Source organism: Canis lupus, chromosome 27 (genome assembly GCF_048164855.1).
Source record: "Canis lupus baileyi chromosome 27, mCanLup2.hap1, whole genome shotgun sequence".
Lineage (NCBI taxonomy): Eukaryota > Metazoa > Chordata > Mammalia > Carnivora > Canidae > Canis > Canis lupus.
Window position 1 is genome coordinate 24,579,450 of NC_132864.1, and position 17,992 is coordinate 24,597,441.

The following is a 17,992-nucleotide window of genomic DNA, read 5'->3' on the forward strand; positions in this document are numbered from 1 at the left end:
TGCCTATGTCCCTGCCTCTCTGTGTCTCTCATGAATAAATAAATAAATAAAATCTTTAAAAAGTAATGATAATTTTTAAAAGGAGGGAACTCCACCTTTTATTCTATGTACTTCCACTTCATTTGAATTTTTTTTTAATTTTAAAATAATAGTCATGTATTCACTTTTATTTCACATGACCTTGTCCCCTGGTTCATTATGGGAATATTTAAAGCTAACAGAAATTCACTGGATATCTTCACCTGGCCCCCAGTTCTATCCCAGCAATGATGTATGTCTTGTAAATTTCAGTGTGCCAGTTTTATTTATTAAGTTTTTACAATTTTTAAGAAAGATTCTATTTATTTATGAGAGACACACAGAGAGAGGCAGAGACACAGAGAGGGAGAAGCAGGCTCCCTCAGGGAACCTGATCCGGGACTTGATCCCAGGACCCCAGGATCACACCCTGAGCCGAAGACAGAGGCTCAACCACTGAGCCACCCAGGCACTCCTATTTATTATTTTTTTAAAAGAGTTTCTTTTCAAGCAATATCTATATCCAACACAGCCTCAAACTCACAACCCTGAGATCAAGAGTCCTGTGCTCCCCTGACTGAGCCTGCCAGGCATCCCACGATGTGCTAGTTTTAAATACCTTATCTGGTTTATTTCATTTAATCTCACAACAGCCTTATACAGTAGGTGCTATTATGATCATACCTCCTTTCAGTTCAAAAACGTGTTCCCCATACCCACTAACACTAAACACACCCTTATCCCCAAACCCAGGAACCCAAATCTCACACACATACCCAATAGAAATAAAACACACATCAACCAAAAGGTTTGTACAAGAACATTCATGGTCCCAAAGCAGAAACGACTCAAGTATCTATCAGCTGGAGAATGAATGGAACCAATGCTGGAGTTTTCAGACAATTCCCACCATGAAATATTATACAGCAATGAAAAAGTCAAATGTTGCCACACACAAGAACTCAGAGGAATCACACAATCTCTATGTTGAGTGGATGAAACCATACACGAAGAAACCCTTAGGGCATGGTTCCATATATATGAAATTCAAGAAAAAGGCAAAACAAACTAATGGTGCTAGGGGATGTGGGAAGATTGATGCCCTCTGGAAGAGGCACTGACAAGGATAAGGCACAAGGATATCTTCTGAGAGGCTTAAAACATACTCCTTAATAGGGCAGTGGTTACAGGAATGTATATATATATGTAAAAATTCATCCAGGTGCACATTTTTTTTTCAGCTGCACATTTAAAGTCAAGATGGATGTCTTTGCCACAAGTAGAAGAGTGGGGGAGAGAGAGAGAGAAAGAGGGGAGAAGGAAAGATGGAAGGAAGTCCCATAGATTCAGTATAGGGCTCATGTGGTCTTGGTGATCATAAGGCCCTTCAGAAACTAATCTGAATCCCCAAAGTTCACTGATCATAATGATAGAAGTTCCCCAAAAAGCCCCTAGAAAGGACTTCTGGAAGCAATTTCTGTGTATTTGGGTAGAGCTGTAGGAGTCAAAGATCCTTCTGTTCCGGTAGCTGGTTGACACCCAGCATGACCCTGTTTTTTTGTTTTGGTTTGGTCTGGATTTTTGTTTGTTTGTTTTTTATTTTTTTATTTCAAAGATGTTGTTTATTTATTCATGAGAGACCCAGAGAGAGAGAGGCAGAGACACAGGCAGAGGAGGAAGCAGGCTCCCTGCAGGGAGCCCAATGGGGGACTCAATCCCAGGACTCCAGGATCGTGCCCTGGGCAGAAGGCAGGTGCTAAACTGCTGAGCCACCCAGGCGTCCCAAGGATTTTTTTTTTTTTAAAGGAGGGGCAGATGTTATGATGGGGGTAACTTTGCAATTTAATTTGGACATACCTATTCTTGTTCAGATGTTAAGTTCCTAGAAGAGTGTTGCTGGTTTGCTGCCTCTCTTTTTTGTTTGTTTTAAAGATTTTTATTTATTTATTTGATTTAGAGTGAGCAAGGGGGAGAAAGACAGAGAGAGAACAAGCTCAAGTTGGGGAAGAGGCAGAGGGAAAAGGAGAAGCAAGCTCTCCACTGAGCAGGGAGTCCAACATGGGGCTCTATCACAGGACCATGACCTGAGCCGAAGGCAGAAACTTCACCAACTGAGCCACCCAGGTGACCCCCCCCCCTTTTTTCCCCACAGGCCACTGCTAAAATTTTTTATTTAACTTTTGAATTTTTACACTTTTCCTGTTATTCCATGTTAAGCAGCTCTGAAATACTCTTGGCTTGGGCGAAAGAATCATTCCCTGCAGGAGGTGGAATTCTAGGTGGGGCAAGTGAAGTTCCAGACTAAACAAGTTAATGTATAAAATTACTTTTTATGTAATTTTCCTCATATAAACTTTGCCTCATATAAACTCAAGTTTTATTTTAACTTTTTCAAGTATTAAAGTCATCAGAACCTCTGTAAATATGTACAACACAGGAGGAGTCACAAAGAAATTACTCATCACCTGCAGCCCCCCACCAGGAAATAGGGCCTGTTAATGTTGGATGAACACCCCGGTGACAAAAATGTGATCATGCTCTATGTACTATGTCTCCTTATCAGTATTGTAGGTCCTGAATCTCTTTCCATACCGCTGTACAACAGCAGCAGCCATCTCACACAGGGTACTACTGTCTCTGGCTATAATAATCTTTCAAGCCAGTCCCTACTGGGGGGGAAGGGGGGTGTCCCTATTCTGTGGTTTTTTTTTTTTTTTTTTTTTTGATGTTACTAAGAAATATCCTGGATGTGTTCCTTGGCAGGCTCGTCTGATTATTTCCTTTGACTCGATTCCCAAAAATGAACTCATTGTGCCAAAGAGTTTGCATGTTTAAAATGTTGATCCATTTCGCTGGACGGCCCTCCAGAAGGGCTTTATCAGTTGACAAATTTAAGGGGTTGCCACTCTGTACTTGCAGCATCCCAAGAATGAAAACCTCCTTCTGTTTTTTTTTTTTTTTTTTAATTTTTATTTATTTACTTATGATAGTCACAGAGAGAGAGAGAGAGGCAGAGACACAGGCAGAGGGAGAAGCAGGCTCCATGCATCGGGAGCCTGATATGGGACTCGATCCCGGGTCTCCAGGATCACGCCCCGGGCCAAAGGCAGGCGCCAAACCGCTGCGCCACCCAGGGATCCCCCTCCTTCTGTTTTTTGCCCAGCTCCCACCCACCACTGGCCTCAGCCTGGTTCCGGGGCCCACTGATAACATCGCAAATCTTCTCAGACTGTGATGGGCCCTTCTGGATTTCTTTACAAAATGCCTATGTATGTATGCATTTAGCTCATTTTTCTCTTGAATTGAGCTGGATATTTTTCTTATTGATTTGTAATAATTTACATATATATACATATATATATATATTGATTTTCTCCTTCTGCTGCAAATATTTTCCTCAATTTGTCAGATTTCAAAACTTTTCTGCCATCAAATCTATTCATCTCTTTGTTTCCCTTAATGGTTTCTGCCATTAATGTCATATTTAGAAGCCTTGCCTCCCTGCCCCCCCCAGCCCTGCCTGCCCCTTATTATAAATTACTTGCACAGACTTTTTTAAAAAAGATTTTTATTCATTCACTCATGAGAGACACACACAGAGAGGCAGAGGGAGAAGCAGGCTCCATGCAGGGAGCCTGATGTGGGACTCGATCCAAGGACCCCAGGATCATGACCTGAGCCGAAGGCAGACGCTCAACCACTGAGCTACTTGCACAGACTTTTAAAGAACTGTTGAGGGTTGTTGGCTTTTTTGTTTTGGGGGGATTTTTTTACATTTTGATATTATATTCATTTGGAATTAATTTTGGAGACTAGAAGCAGGATATGGATCTGGCTCTACTGGCTAGCTGATGGCACCAAACCATTGGTGAAGTGACTTAGATTTTCTCCACTGTTACCTGCCTGATTTTATCATTCACTAAACTTTCCTGAATGTTTGGGTCTATTCCTGAACTCTCCATTGATCTGGATGTGGCTTTCTAAGCCAGTGCCCTTTTTGTTTCACTTTCTGCAGCTCCATCATATGTTTTAATATCTAGTAGAACAGACCCCTCCCTCCTCTTTACTTACCCTCTCAGAGTTATACCTCCCTCTTTTCCCACAGTTACCTTTCTGGCAATGGGGGTGAGGGTAGTGATTAGGCCATGAACTCTGGAGTCTGACAGGGGACTCGATTGGCACCCTAGTTTTGCCCTCTCTACCTGTGTGGGTTTATTTTTTTTTTTAAGGATTTTATTTATTTATTCATGAGAGACACACAGAGAGAGGCCGAGACATAGGCATAGGGAGAAGCAGGCTCCATGCAGGGAGCCTGATGTGGGACTCCATCCTGAGATGCCCTAGGATAAAGGCAGGTGCTAAACTACTGAGCCACCCAGGCATCCCTCTACCTGTGTGGTTTTGCACTAGTATTGAAGGAAACCAGAGCACAGTAGATACAGCAGGTGACTCTCGATCTCAGGGTCATGTGTTCAAGCCTCAAGTTGGGTCTAGAGCTTACTTAAAAAAAAAATCATCATAAAAAATGCCAGCTACAAAATGATTCAAAAGAAAGGAAAAATGAAACTAGAGCACAATTGGGAGGCCATGTGCATATGTTTTAGTATCGCACATGTCAACCCCCAGCTCCATCCCTTGGGGTCCTCAAGATCTCAGACAAGTTTCCCCCAATGCCTCATGTAGAACAGGGGAGGGGCCTCATAACAGTTCCTCACTATTGGAAAAATTAAGTAACTAGAGACTTTCTCCTACTGTGGAATTTTTTTTTAAACAATTTATTTATTTATTTATTTATTTATTTATTTATTTATTTATTCATGAGAGACACAGAGACAGAGGCAGAGACATAGGCAGAGAGAGAAGCAGGCTCCATGCAAGGAGCCCGACGTGGGACTTGATCCCGGATTCCAGGATCAGGACCTGAGCCAAAGGCAGACACTCAAGCCATCCAGGTGTCCCCCTACTGTGGAATTAAAATGAAATAGTGATTGTCAGAGGATGCAAGTATGTGTCCCACAAACATTAGCTGTTTCAGTCATCTCTCGCCAGGACACCTTAACCCCAAAAAATCAGCTTGGGATTTTCACTGGAATTGCATTTAATTTAATATAGAGATTGATGATCCTACTATAATGAGTCTTTCCAACAAAAACAAAGTTTTTCCAGGGTGGCTGGCTGGCTCATTCAGTGGAGTGTGCGACTCCTGGTCTCTGGGTTGTGTGTTCAAGCCCTATGTTGGGTGTAGAGATGACTTAAAAGTACAATATTGGGATGCCTGGGTGGCTCAGCGGTTGAGTGTGTCTGCCTTTGGTTCAGGTCGTGATCCTGGAGTCCTGGAATCGAGTCTAGGATCGGGCTCCCTGCATGGAGCCTGCTTCTCTTCCCTCTGCCTGTGTCTCTGCCTCTCTCTGTCTCCCACAAATAAATAGATAAAATCTTTAAAAAAAAAATACAATCTTTAGGGGACTCCTGGGTGGCTCAGCAGTTGAGTGTCTGCCTTCAGCTCAGGCATGATCCTGGAGTCTTGAGACCGAATCCCACATCGAGTTCCCGGAGAGGAGCCTGCTTCTCCTTCTGCCTATGTGTCTGCCTCTCATTTTGTCTCTCATGAATTAAAAAAAAAAAGAAAGAAAGAAAGAAAATCTTAAAAAAAAAACACAATCTATTTTTTTTTAAATAAGCTTTTCCATCTCTCCATCTATGTCTTCTCTTTAGTTCTGTGGTAGCTTTCTAACTGTTCATACTTTTCTTCCAAAACTGGGATCCTGTCATATGCTATATGGTGACCTACTTCCTCCCACTACTTAATATTTTATGAAAATCTTTCTGCAGTAGTGCATTGTTTTGTAATATAGTTTTTATATGACTACTGTATTTGTTTTCTATTACTATGTAACAAATTACCTCAAAATCTAGCAGCTTAAAATAATAAACATGTATTATCATACCTTTTCTGTGGGTCTGGAATCTGGGAGCAGCTTAGCTGGATGGTTCTGGCTGCGTCTCTCTCTCTCTCTCTCAAGTACCAGTCAGGATGTAGGCCATGGCTCTGGTCTCACAGAGGGCTTGAATGGGACCAGAGGAACCACTTTCAAGGTGGTTTAGTCACACGGCTGGTAGGTTGGTGCTGGCTGTTGGTGGGAAGCCTCAGTTCTTTGCCATGAAGACCCCTCTCCATAGGGTCACTGGAGTGGAGTGTGTCTTCATGACACGGCAGCTGGCTTCCCTGAGAGGGAGTGATCCAAGAGATAGCAAAATGGAAGCCACAGTGTCTTGTATAACCTTGCCTCAGAAGTCACACACTGTCACATCTGTGATTACACAGTCGTTACACAGGTCAACCCTATTCATTGTGGAGAGTGCTCCATAAAGGCAGATGTATCAGGAGATGGGGATGTGGAGGCTCATCTAGGGAGGCCGTCATATGCATATACCCACAATTACTTAACCATTTCCTCTCATGGAACATTTACTTTTTTAAGATTTTATTTATTTGAGAGAGAGAGCACGAGCAGGGGAGAGGCAAAGAGAGAAGCAGATTCTCTGCTGTGCAGGGAGCCTGATGTGGGGCTGGATCCCAGGACCCTGGGATCATGACTTGAGCCGAAGGCAGACACTTAACTGACTGAGCCACACAGGCACCCCTTGGTGGGGCATTCAATCACCCTATCTCACAGGCTGAGATCCCAAGATTCTAGTGAGAGTCAGTGTGTTGCCTGTAGTAACCCATACGTGGAGAGCTGAGGGGATGCCTGGAGGCATCTAGCAAGGAAAACCCACAAAACCTGGTTAAAGTAGGGGGTAGATAGAGGAAGGGAGCCTTTAGCCAATATACAGGAACATGGATCTCTGAGTTGGCCCAGCTGCTGGTGCCCATTAATAAGCCCAGAGAGATGTCCTTGATAGGAGTCCTGGGTACCAACAGTTGCCAGATCCATCTCTGGACACCATGCATGCCCAGTGACTGAGGCTTTCATTCTCAGAACACCACTCCCTGCACTGGGGGCACATGAGAGCCTGACAGCCTGCACATAGACGCTGGGGGCTGGTTGGCCTGGGTTCAAATACCAGCTCTGCTCTGTGCTTCAGTTTCTGCACCCAAGGAAATGATAATTAGGTATATTCGTTTCCTAGAGCTGCTGTAACAAAGTACCATAAACTACATGGTTTAAGCAGCAGAAATCTGTCACCTCGTGGTTCTAGATGCCAGAAGTCTGAAATTAGGCTGTTGCCAGGGTTGACTCCTTCTCAGGGCTATGGGAATCTGTTTCTTGTTCCTCTTCTAGTTTCTGGTGGTTTGCTGGTGACCTCAGGGGTTCCTTGGCTTGTGGCAGTAACTCCAAAATGGCAATTTCCTTGCGTGTCTCCCTCTGTGTCCGAATTTCCCCTTCCTGTAAGGACAGTCACATCAGACAAGGCCCCACCCTAAGGACCTCCTCTTAATTTGACCATCGGCACAGACTCTGTTTCTAAATCAGGCCACATACACAGGTCCTGGGAGTGAGGACTTTGATGTCTTCTGGGGGGGATATGGCAGGAGCAGAAGAATGAGCAGAAGAGCTCATTCATGAATGAACAGAAGAGCTGGCTCTTCCTTTGATGCACATGGTTCACTCAATCCTCACAACCAGGGACGCCTGGGTGGTTCAGGGGTTGAGTGTCTGCCTTTGGCTCAGGGCGTGATCCCAGGATCGAGTCCTACATTGGGCTCAGTCAGTTAAGTGTCTGCCTTCAGCTCAGGCCCCTGCGAGGAGCCTGCTTCTCTCTCTGCCTATGTCTCTGTCTCTCTCTCTCCCTGCGTCTCTCATGAATAAATAAATACCTTAAAAAAATCCTCACAACCAACCCATGAAATAAATAAGTGCTCTCATTCTAATTCCCATTTTACAGAGGAGAACGGTGAGCCTCAGAAAAACCAAGTGTCTGATCTCAAGCTCCACAGCTCCCAGGTTGAATGAGGTGGATCCCAGGGGCTCTATACCTCCCTGGTGGGGTTGTCGTGTATTTCTTCTGCCCAAATGTCACCTTGTCCAGGGCTTTCCCTAACCATTAGTCTAAACAGCCCTCCCCATCACCCTTCTCTCCTTGGTCTGCTTTGCTTTTCTCTCAAATCCTTTTTACTACTTGACGTCTTATTTCACTTATTTGATCCTTATCTGCGTTTGTCTCATTCTTTTTTAAAGAAAAACAATCCTGGAACTCCGGGATCACGCCCTGAGCTGAAGGCAGAGGCTCAACCACTGAGCCACCCAGGCATCCCTTATATTCATTTGCTATGGCTGCTATAAATTACCACAAGCATAGTGGCTTAAAACAACAGGATTTTTTTCTCTTGTAGTTCTAGAAGCCAGATGTCTAAAATCAAGTAGGGCTGAGTTCTTTCAGAGCAATGAGTGGAGAATTTATTTGCTTGCCTTTTTTTTTTTTTTTTTTTTTTATGATAGTCACAGAGAGAGAGAGGCGCACAGAGACACAGGCAGAGGGAGAAGCAGGCTCCATGCACCAGGAGCCCGACATGGGATTCGATCCCGGGTCTCCAGGATCACGCCCTGGGCCAAAGGCAGGCGCCAAACCGCTGCGCCACCCAGGGATCCCTGCTTGCCTTTTTCTGCTTATAGAGGCTGCTGGAACACCTTAAGTCAGGGTCTTGCTTGTTATCATTCCAACCTCTTGCTTTTGTTGTTACATCTCTTTCTGCTCACTCTGATCCTACTATCTCCTTCTTATAAAGGCCCTTGGGATTAAATTGGGCCCACCTGAATAATCCAGGATACTCTCCCCATTTTAACAGCCTTAATTTAATCAGGCCTGCAAAATCCCTCTTATCATGTCAGGTAATATTCACGAGTTCCAGGGATTGGGATACAGGTATTTTTGGAGGGCCATTATTTAGCCCACCAAAGCTTTATTACCTCTGAATTTCAATTCTGAATAGTTACAAAGGAATTGCAAATTAGTTTGCTCTAAAAAGGTAACAGGATACCTGGGTGACTCAGTTAAGCATCTGTCCATCTTGGGCTCAGGTCATGATCTCAGGGTCCTGGGACCCACCCTGCTCAGCGGGGAGTCTGCTTCTCTATCTCCCTCTGCCCCCCCCCCCCAGTGCTCTCTCTTTCATATAAATAAAATATTTTAAAAAATAAAAATAAAAATAGGGGCACCTATGGGCCTCAATGGTTGAGTGTATGCCTTTGGCTCGGGTCGTGGTTCGGGGTCCTGGGATCAAGTCCCGCATTGGGCTCCTTGCGGGAAGTCTGCTTCTCCCTCTGCCTATGTCTCTGCCTCTCTGTTACTCACTCACTCACTCATGAATAAATAAATAATTAAACAATCTTTTTAAAAATATACAAAAATAAGTAAGAAGGGTAGAGTTCTGGGAGAACTGTGTCTTGATTTTTTTTTTTTAAAGATTTTATTTATTTATTCATGAGAGACCCAGAGAGACAGAGGCAGAGAGAGAAGCAGGCTCCATGCAGGAAGCCCGATGAGGGACTGGATCCTGGGACTTCAGAATCACACCTTGGGCTGAAGGCTGGCGCTTAACTGCTGAGCCACTCGGGTGTTCCTTGGTCTTTAAGTCTAAAGCAGAAAACAAGATCTTGGATACCAGCTTTACCACTCCCTAGTTCTGTGACCTCGGGCATGACTTAACAACTCTGCAACAATTTCCTCATCTGTGAAATAAGGATCACAACAGTGGTGACAAGATATACAAGAAGTAGCTCAACCCAAGAAGAAACACTGGGGCCATAGGAGCATAGAGAAGAGGGACCTAATCCAGCTTCCATTCAGGGAAGGCTTCCCAGAGGAGGGGAGCCCGGAGCCTGAGTGGGGGCATTCACATGTTAATAAACTGTGTTCCAATGGATGGAATTAGGTGATTTTATTAAAGCATAGGGACAAGACCTGTGGGCAGGAAGAGCTGCTGTTCGGGGCCTGTGAGGGGTGGCTGATTATATACCTGCAGAGTGGGGGAGGGAAGGAGATTTGAAAGGGATTTTCATATGCTAAGGAGCACCTACAAGATACTGGAGGCCTTGCCATTGTCAAGTTAAAGATTGTTTTTCCCTCTAGCAAGACATTAAGACAATTGGAAACTTCCTGAGGAATGTCATACATGTCCCACCCATTGGGGGGGGCAGTCATTTGTGAGGTGTCAGCTTGTGCTTTGTCCTCAGCTAGCCCTCTGTTCCCCATCATGAGCACAGAGAAGGGGTACCTAATCCAGCCTCAATCAGGGAAGGCTTCCTGAAGGAGGTGAGCCTGGATCCTGAGTGGGGCCATCACATGTTAATAAACTGTGTCCCCAGCACACTCCCAAAGCATTTTGCATGACACCTAGCAGACAGCAAAGAACTCAATAACGTGTTGTTTTAAATACTTGAAAATAGCTTTCACTTCTTTCACCACCTCACCCTTCTTATCACCAAGGCTGAGTCAAGCCCAGTTTGCACAAGAGGTTAGTGACCAGAATTTGAAAGCTAGAATGAAAGCAGGACAAGATCAGTAAAAGTGTCTTCCTGTGCCTTATTGGAGTCTGGAGGTAATAGGAAAGATCAGAAATACAGTACTGATCCTGTCTTTATTTAAAATGTTGATATTTTGAAAAAAAATGTTGATATTTTGTTCATCATGGATTTTGGCACTAAATTTGATTCCCTAAAATGTTGCATGAAAATATTTCTCTGGGGATGCCTGAGTGGCTCAGCGGTTAAACATCTGCCTTCAGCCCAGGGTGTGATCCTGGAGACCCAGGACCAAGTCCCGCATCGGGCTCCCTGCAGGGAACCTTGTTCTCCCTCTGCCTATGTCTCTGCCTCTCTCTCTGTGTCCCTCATGAACAAATAAATAAAATATTAAAATTTTTTTTCTCTGGTTACTTACTGAGGTGGGGTTTTTATTTTGTGGGGTTTTTTTGGTGCCTCCTTAAATTTTGTGTCCTCACTCTGGTCCCAGCCCAGCCCCTGAGATTTTTTTAGGGACCCTGTGACAAGACAGAGACACAACAATGCCCAGTGACACTTACAGTGTCATTGGAGGTGGAATGGGGGTTATGGGATCCTGGGAAGGACCCTGAACCCAGACCAGAGGCTTTTTGGGAGGTGGTATTGATGAAGTTTTTGAATAGGTGAGGTGGGGGGGGTGGGGTAAGGTCTAGAGCCCACCACTAAGAAAGAATTCTTGAGACATCTTTGGGTGGAAGATGGTGGTTTTATTAAAGCCCGGGGACAGAACCCCTGGGCAGGAAGAGCCCCTGCCTTTGGCCTGTGAGGGGTGGCTAATGATTTACCTGGGAGTCAGGAGGGGTTTGAGGATAGCATACTCTCTTAGGAATTTTGGAAGCAAGGTTTCCAGGACCTTGAAGAGGCTAGCTGTTGTTGGGAAAAGGTCACTTAGTACTGTGTAATAAAACCTTAGTCATGAGACCCTTCAGATGTGTATCCATGGGCCATGTGCTTGGGGGATGATTGCCAGCACGTATCTTGGGGGCTTGGGGGGTTTAGAGATAAAGGAAATTTCTTTTCTTTTTTCTTTTTTCTTTTCTCTTTTCTTTCTTTCTTTCTTTCTTTTTTTTTTTTTTTTTTGAGATAAAGGAAATTTCTAAAGGAATTTTTTTATTTTTAGGTAGACTTACAGGATCCTGGAGGTGGGACTAAGATTGCCTTCTGCCCTTAGCAAAGTATGAACATTGAGGCAGTTGAGTCTGTAGAGGAGTGTCTCTTTGCCTGTTTCAAGGACTTATCAATGTGCTGTCCTGGGCTCGTGCTTTGTCCTCAGCTACTCCTCTGTTCCCCCATTAGTATCTGGCAGCAGTTAGTTGTGGGAGGGAAGAGGACCTCTCAGTTTGAGGAGGAAGTGAGAAAGGGTAGAGGTGATCTCCCAAAAAGTGGTGGGCTTAGTGCCATCCAAGAAACAGATTTCTTGATAAATTGGAGTGGGAGAAAATGCAGGAAAGAGCAGAGGGATGACTTGGCATTTTTGTAGGTAGTGGTTCTCAAACTGTAGTCCCCAAACCAGGATCTTCAGCATTCTCAGGGGATTGTTAAAATGCAAAATTTCCCATCTCACTTAGAAAACAGTGCATCAGGGCAGCCCGGGTGGCTCAGGGGGTTGGCACCGCCTTCACCCCAGGGAGTGATCCTGGAGACCCAGGATCGAATCCCATGTCTGTCTCCCTGCATGGAGCCTGCTTCTCCCTCTGCTTGTGTCTCTGCCTCTCACTCTCTCTGTGTCTCTCATGAATAAATAAATAAAATCTTAAACAAACAGTGCATCAGAAACTCAAGAGGGCAGGGCCTAGAAGTCTCTGTACTCCAGGGGATTTTCAAACACTTGAATTTGAGAAACATTGGCCTCAGGCTCTCAACCCTAAAATCCCACATCCCTTTTACAAATAGTTTGTAATGGTTACTAATTGGGAACAAAATTTATAGATAATAAAGGCATGTGGGGGAGGTCTAAAAACCCCAAATCCATAATACACCAACTGTAATGTAGACATCAAAGAAAAATAAATCATAACAAAACATGCATTTCAGTATGCAAATACTTGGGCACAATTTCCCTGGAGGACACAGGTAAAGTTTCGGAAGCTGTTTTTAAGGAATATGTTTGGATTTGAGAGTAAGATATTCAACATTCAACTGAATTTTGCCCCCAAATTTGTCTTATATTTGTTATTTTAAAATAAGTACTAAATAAGTATGACTGTCTCTCAGCCAAGATCACTGCTACAAATGTAAATGTGCTGAGTCAACTATGCTAATATTAGGAGTGGTGTTGGCAACCATAAATTTTTCCCAAATTGGTAATCAACTTGGTACAGAGCTCTCAAAGTATACTTTTCCCCCTACTTAAACATAGTTGCATTTCTGAAAATTCAGTGAAAGAGACTTTGTGTTGATATCTAAAACAGAGAATTAAGAATGGGTTTCTCACCTACACAAGTATCTGTGGGAATGGAACAATTCTTTGGGTAGACTGTCCAGTGCATTGCAGGACATTTACTATTCCCGGCTCCTCCAGTCCCCATCAGCAAGACAAGCAAAAATATTCCTACGATTAAAAACAAGAAGCAGCACTAGCAGCAGCAGCAGCTCCAAAGTGGCTGAAATGCTGCTGATGGGGGAACAGAGGAGTAGCTGAGGACAAAGCAGGAGCCCAGGGCAGCATATTGACAAGTCCTTGAAACAGGCAAAGAGACGCTCGCTCCTCTACAGACTCAACTGCCTCAATGTTCATACTTTGCTAAGGGCAGAAGGCAATCTTAGTCCCACCTCCAGGATCTTGTACGTCTACTTTAACATAAAAAATTCCTTTAGAGGGGATCCCTGGGTGGTGCAGCGGTTTGGCACCTGCCTTTGGCCTAGGGGGCGATCCTGGAGACCCAGGATCGAATCCCACGTTGGGCTCCCGGTGCATGGAGCCTGCTTCTCCCTCTGCCTGTGTCTCTGCCTCTCTCTCTCTCTGTGACTATCATAAATAAAAAAAAATAAAAAAAATTCCTTTAGAAATTTCCTTTATCTCTAAACCCTCCAAACCCTCAAGATACGTGCTGGCAATCATCCCCCAAGCACATGGCCCAAGATACACATCTGAAGGGTCTCATGACTAAGGTTTTATTACACAGTACTAAGTGACCTTTTCCCAACAACAGCTAGCCTCTTCAAGGCCCTGGAAACCTTGCTTTCAAAATTCCTAAGAGAGTATGCTATCCTCAAACCCCTCCTGACTTCCAGGTAAATCATTAGCCACCCCTCACAGGCCAAAGGCAGGGGCTCTTCCTGCCCAGGGGTTCTGTCCCTGGGCTTTAATAAAACCACCATTTTGCACCAAAAGACTTCTCAAGAATTCTTTCTTGGTCTTTCTCTGCCTGTGTTTCTGCCTCTTTCTGTGTCTCTCATGAATAAATAAATAAAATATTAAAAAAACAAAAAAAAGGAAAAAAGGACACCTGGGTGGCTCAGTGTTGAGCACCTGACTTCAGCCCAGGGTGTGATCCCGGGGAGCTGGGATTGAGTCCCACGTTGGGCTCCCTGCATGGAGCCTGCCTCTCCCTCTGCCTGTGTCTCTGCCTCCCTCTCTCTGTCTCTCATGAATAAATAAATGATATCTTTAAAAAAAAAAAATTCTTTCTTGGTGGTCGGCTCTGGACCTAACCCCACCAAAACCTCACCTAATTCCAAAATTTCATCACCCCGAGAACCTCCTTTAATAGGAATGGTGCTGGGATGCCTCGGTGGATCAATGGTTGAGTGTCTGCCTTCGCTCAGGTCGTGATCCCGGGGTCCTGAGATCCAATCTGGCATCAGGCTCCCCGCAGGGAGCCTGCTTCTCCCTCTACCTATGTTTCTGCTTCTCTCCGTGTGTCCCTCATTAGTAAATAAAATCTTTAAATAAAAGAAAATAAAATGAATGGTGCCGAGACCCAGATCCCAGGAATAAACCCGAGGTCCCAGCCCCTGGATCTGGGGGAGGGTTCCAGGAGGCTTCCTGGGCTTCTAGCTGGGCACTGAGCTGGCGGGGTGGAGCCCTCTGCTAAAATGCAGGATTGGACCAGGTCATCTGCGGGTGCGTGTGCGGTGTGCATGCAGACAGAAGTGGGGGAGGGCTTTTTGGAAATTAAGGGGAAGCTTCCTATCACTGAGTCGAGCCAGTACCACCCGACCGGTATATGGTACTGCAGCTCTCCATCCCCATACTGGCCACACCTTCCAGGGGGACAGCAGCAGCGCATTCCCTGGTCTCCCTTAACCCGCAGCCCGTTCTCTACTCCGCAGCCTAGAGCTTTCCAGAGCGCACCTCGCGGCGCCACTCTTCTCCCCGCCCAGGCCCTGGCCTCCCCCCCGTTTCCGGGCCTGCCTTAGTGCAGGCCGCCTTCCCCCTCCGAGCTCCCCCTCCGGCCGCTGGGCTGCCCCTGCCTTCACCCGTTGATGCTGCTCGGGTCTCTGAGCAAAGCCTTCCCGGACTCCCCAAGGACTTGCCTGGGTCTACAGGCACATAAAGAATTCGTATAAAAACACGAGCAAAATAACTTTTTTTTTTTTTAAAGATTTACCTATTTATGATAGACAGAGAGAGAGAGAGAGAGAGAGAGGCAGAGACACAGGAGGAGGGAGAAGCAGGCTCCACGCAGGGAGCCCGACGCGGGACTCGGTCCCGGGACTCCGGGGTCACGCCCTGGGCCGAAGGCGGCGCCAAACCGCTGCTTAGCCCGGGGATCCCCGAGCAAAATAACTTTTAAACGCGCGGAGCCGTGGGATTCACTGCGGTGACATTCCCGGGACAGGCCCGTAGCGTTCCGCGCTCCGCAGGCTGCGGCGTGCCCGGCCCCGCAGACGCTCTACGGCTCACGAATGAATGAGCCAGCGAGTTTCCGCAGGCCGCGGCCGGTCGCGGGGGAGGGGGCACTTCCGGGCCTCTCGCCGCCCCGCCTGCGCCGCAGGGCAGCCTCCCGGGTGGACGTCCCCAGGCTCGGGGCCCCGGCGCGCGCGGGGGCGGGGGGCGGGGGGCGGGGGCGCGCAGGCCTCCAGCCGCCGGTCTGAGCGCACGCGCACGCCCCGCCCCCCGCCCCGCCCCCCAGGGCCCCGGGCCCGGCGCGCGCCGGCGCGGGAGGCGGGAGGCGGGAGGCGGGAGGCGGGAGGCGGGAGGCGGGGGGCGGGGGCGGAGGACGCCGAGGGGGAGGGGGAGGGGCGGGCCCGGCCCGGCTCGGCCCGGCCGCCCGCGCGCGGCTGCTGGAGCGCCCCGGGCCCGGCCCGGGCGGCGGCGGCGGCGGAGGCGGCTCCGGCCTGCGGCTTCGGCGGCGTCCGCGCGCCGCGCCGCAGCCATGGCCCTGGTGACCCTGCAGCGCTCGCCCACGCCCAGCGCCGCCTCCTCCTCGGCCAGCAACAGCGAGGTGAGCCCCGGGCCCGCGGCGCCAGGCCTGGGCCGCGAGTGCGGGGCGAGCGCGGGGCGGAGGGCGGAGGGCGCCGGGCCCCGGGGCGAGCGTGCCTGGGCCGCAGTCCCGGGCCCCGTGCGGGGGAGCGGCGGTGCCACCCCGGCTGGGCGCGGGGGCTGCAGCGAGGCTGTGCCGCGGGGTGGTCTGCGCGCGTGGCCGACCCCACGGGGGTGACGGCGGGAGGCCGTGTGCCGCGCGGAGCCGCCCGGAGCCGCCCGGACTCCTCCAGCCGGCGGCTGCGGGAGGTGCTGGCCCGGGGATGCGTGGCCCGGCGGCGGCTCCGGGCCCCTCCCCTGGCTGCTGGCTGCCTGGCTGCCTGCCGGGCCGTGTGTGCGAGTCTCGTGTGCGCTGGGAGCTCTGCTGCTGCTGTGGCCCGTGGCTGTCCGAGTGTTTCCCCACCTGCAGGCCCCCGCAGGCCCGCCTCCGAGGCCGGCGTGTGGCTGTCCTCTCGGGGCCGTGCCGCTGTGTGACACGACTGAGAGCTCAGGGCGCTGCGCGACTGCGTGTCTTGTCTCTGTGTGCGGCCGAGTCTGGACTTGTTCCTCTCGTATCCTTCAGGGCTGCATGTCTGTGTTTATCCGGCTGCGTGGCTGGGGCCGGCCCGGGGTGTCTGGTTGCACGGTGCATTCTGGGGGCTGAGGGTGCATCGCTGCACCCTGCGGGTTTCTCTGCCTGCGTGTGATCAGGCCTGTGTTGGCCGGCTCCTTCCTGCTCTAGGGTAGATTGGGGAAGGGGGTCCTCTGAGGCTGCAGTTGGCCTGGGCTGCACTAGGGCTGTGGCTTCCCGCAGCTGCACGGCTGACCCTCTCCTTTCCTACTCCCACCTTCTCCCGGAGAACCGTTCATGGCCTCTGGTGTAACCTCCTATCCATGGCCAGGCTGAGTGTTGGCCTGACGACCGAGCAGTTGGGGGAGGAGATTGGGAACTGTTTAGAGAAGGGAGAGAACGCTGGAGGAGGAGCCCTGCAGGCCCAGGAAGTGGCCCCGCCAGCATCTAAGATTCAAGCCCCTTCTGGGGGTGGGGGTGGGGGTGGGGGGAGTTGATAACAGGAAAGGTTTGTGTGAGAGAAGAGGAACTGGTTTTGGTGTAAGCAGCCCTGCCTGTCCTGCAGGCTTCTGGCCCCATAGCTCTTCGGCCTGTTTTGCTAGGAGCACCAGGAACACAGTCGGAGTGGCTGCAAGGGTGACCCCCCCCCCCCCCATATCCCCCTCCTCTTCTTCTCCAGGAGAGGCCATTCATGAGATACCTTGTCTGCAGACAGGATTCTCATAGTCCTTCCTCTGCAAGTCAAGTGCAGGGAAAAGAACACTGGTGGCTAGTTGCCTGCAACTGAGAATTTAGGCTGCGGTAGCTTTTTTCCTCTCCACACAGACATCTGTTCTCCATCATTCTGATTATGGCCGTCTTGCAGTTCACAGAATACTTCCATGCACTTAATCTCAGCTCAAAAACTGTGAAGTGGGGGAAGAGTTCAAATTCAGTAAGGGATTACCCCTCAGCCTCTGTCTTGGATTCAAAACCCCCTTTCCCTTGCGTAGCTTACACCTGATCTATTCCTGTCTGAGACACACTTTTAGAATTTTATGTTACTTTTTACCTAAGATAAGATCCACATATCACTTCACCATTTCATAGTGTATGATTCAGTGGCTTTTGGTATAGTCACAAAGTTGCGCAATCATCACCATGATCTAGTGACAGAAATCTTCATCACTTGGAAAAAGAAGCCCCACACTCCTTAGCTCCCCCATCTCCTCACCCCTATCCTACTCTTACCAAACTCTGTTTCCACTGATCTACTTACTGTTCCCATAGATTTGCCTGTTCTGTACATTGCATATGAGCAGAATCATACAATATGTGACCTTTTGTGTCTTGCTCTTGTCACTTAGCATAGTGTACACAAGGTTCCTCCATGTTGTAGCATAGATCAATACTTCATTCCTTTTTATTGCCAAGTAATATTCCATTGTATGGATGTATCACACGTTGTTGGACATTTGGGTCGTCTCTACAAGATGTTTCAAATTATATAGA

At 48.1% G+C, this 17,992-nt stretch overlaps 1 protein-coding gene across 3 annotated transcripts in view; it reads left to right on the forward strand.

The window, feature by feature from the left end:
• Positions 1–15,794: 15,794 nt before the first annotated feature.
• Positions 15,795–17,992, forward strand: part of SSH1 (slingshot protein phosphatase 1) — a 61,600-nt gene continuing 59,402 nt past the window's right edge. For 2 of the 3 annotated variants that reach the window (XM_072802942.1, XM_072802943.1), the window contains exon 1: positions 15,795–15,913. In XM_072802942.1, coding sequence (XP_072659043.1) covers positions 15,845–15,913 — 69 coding nt within the window. In that variant the 5' untranslated portion in view covers positions 15,795–15,844. The remainder of the gene's footprint in view (positions 15,914–17,992) is intronic. The other variant, XM_072802939.1, reaches the window with a different exon arrangement.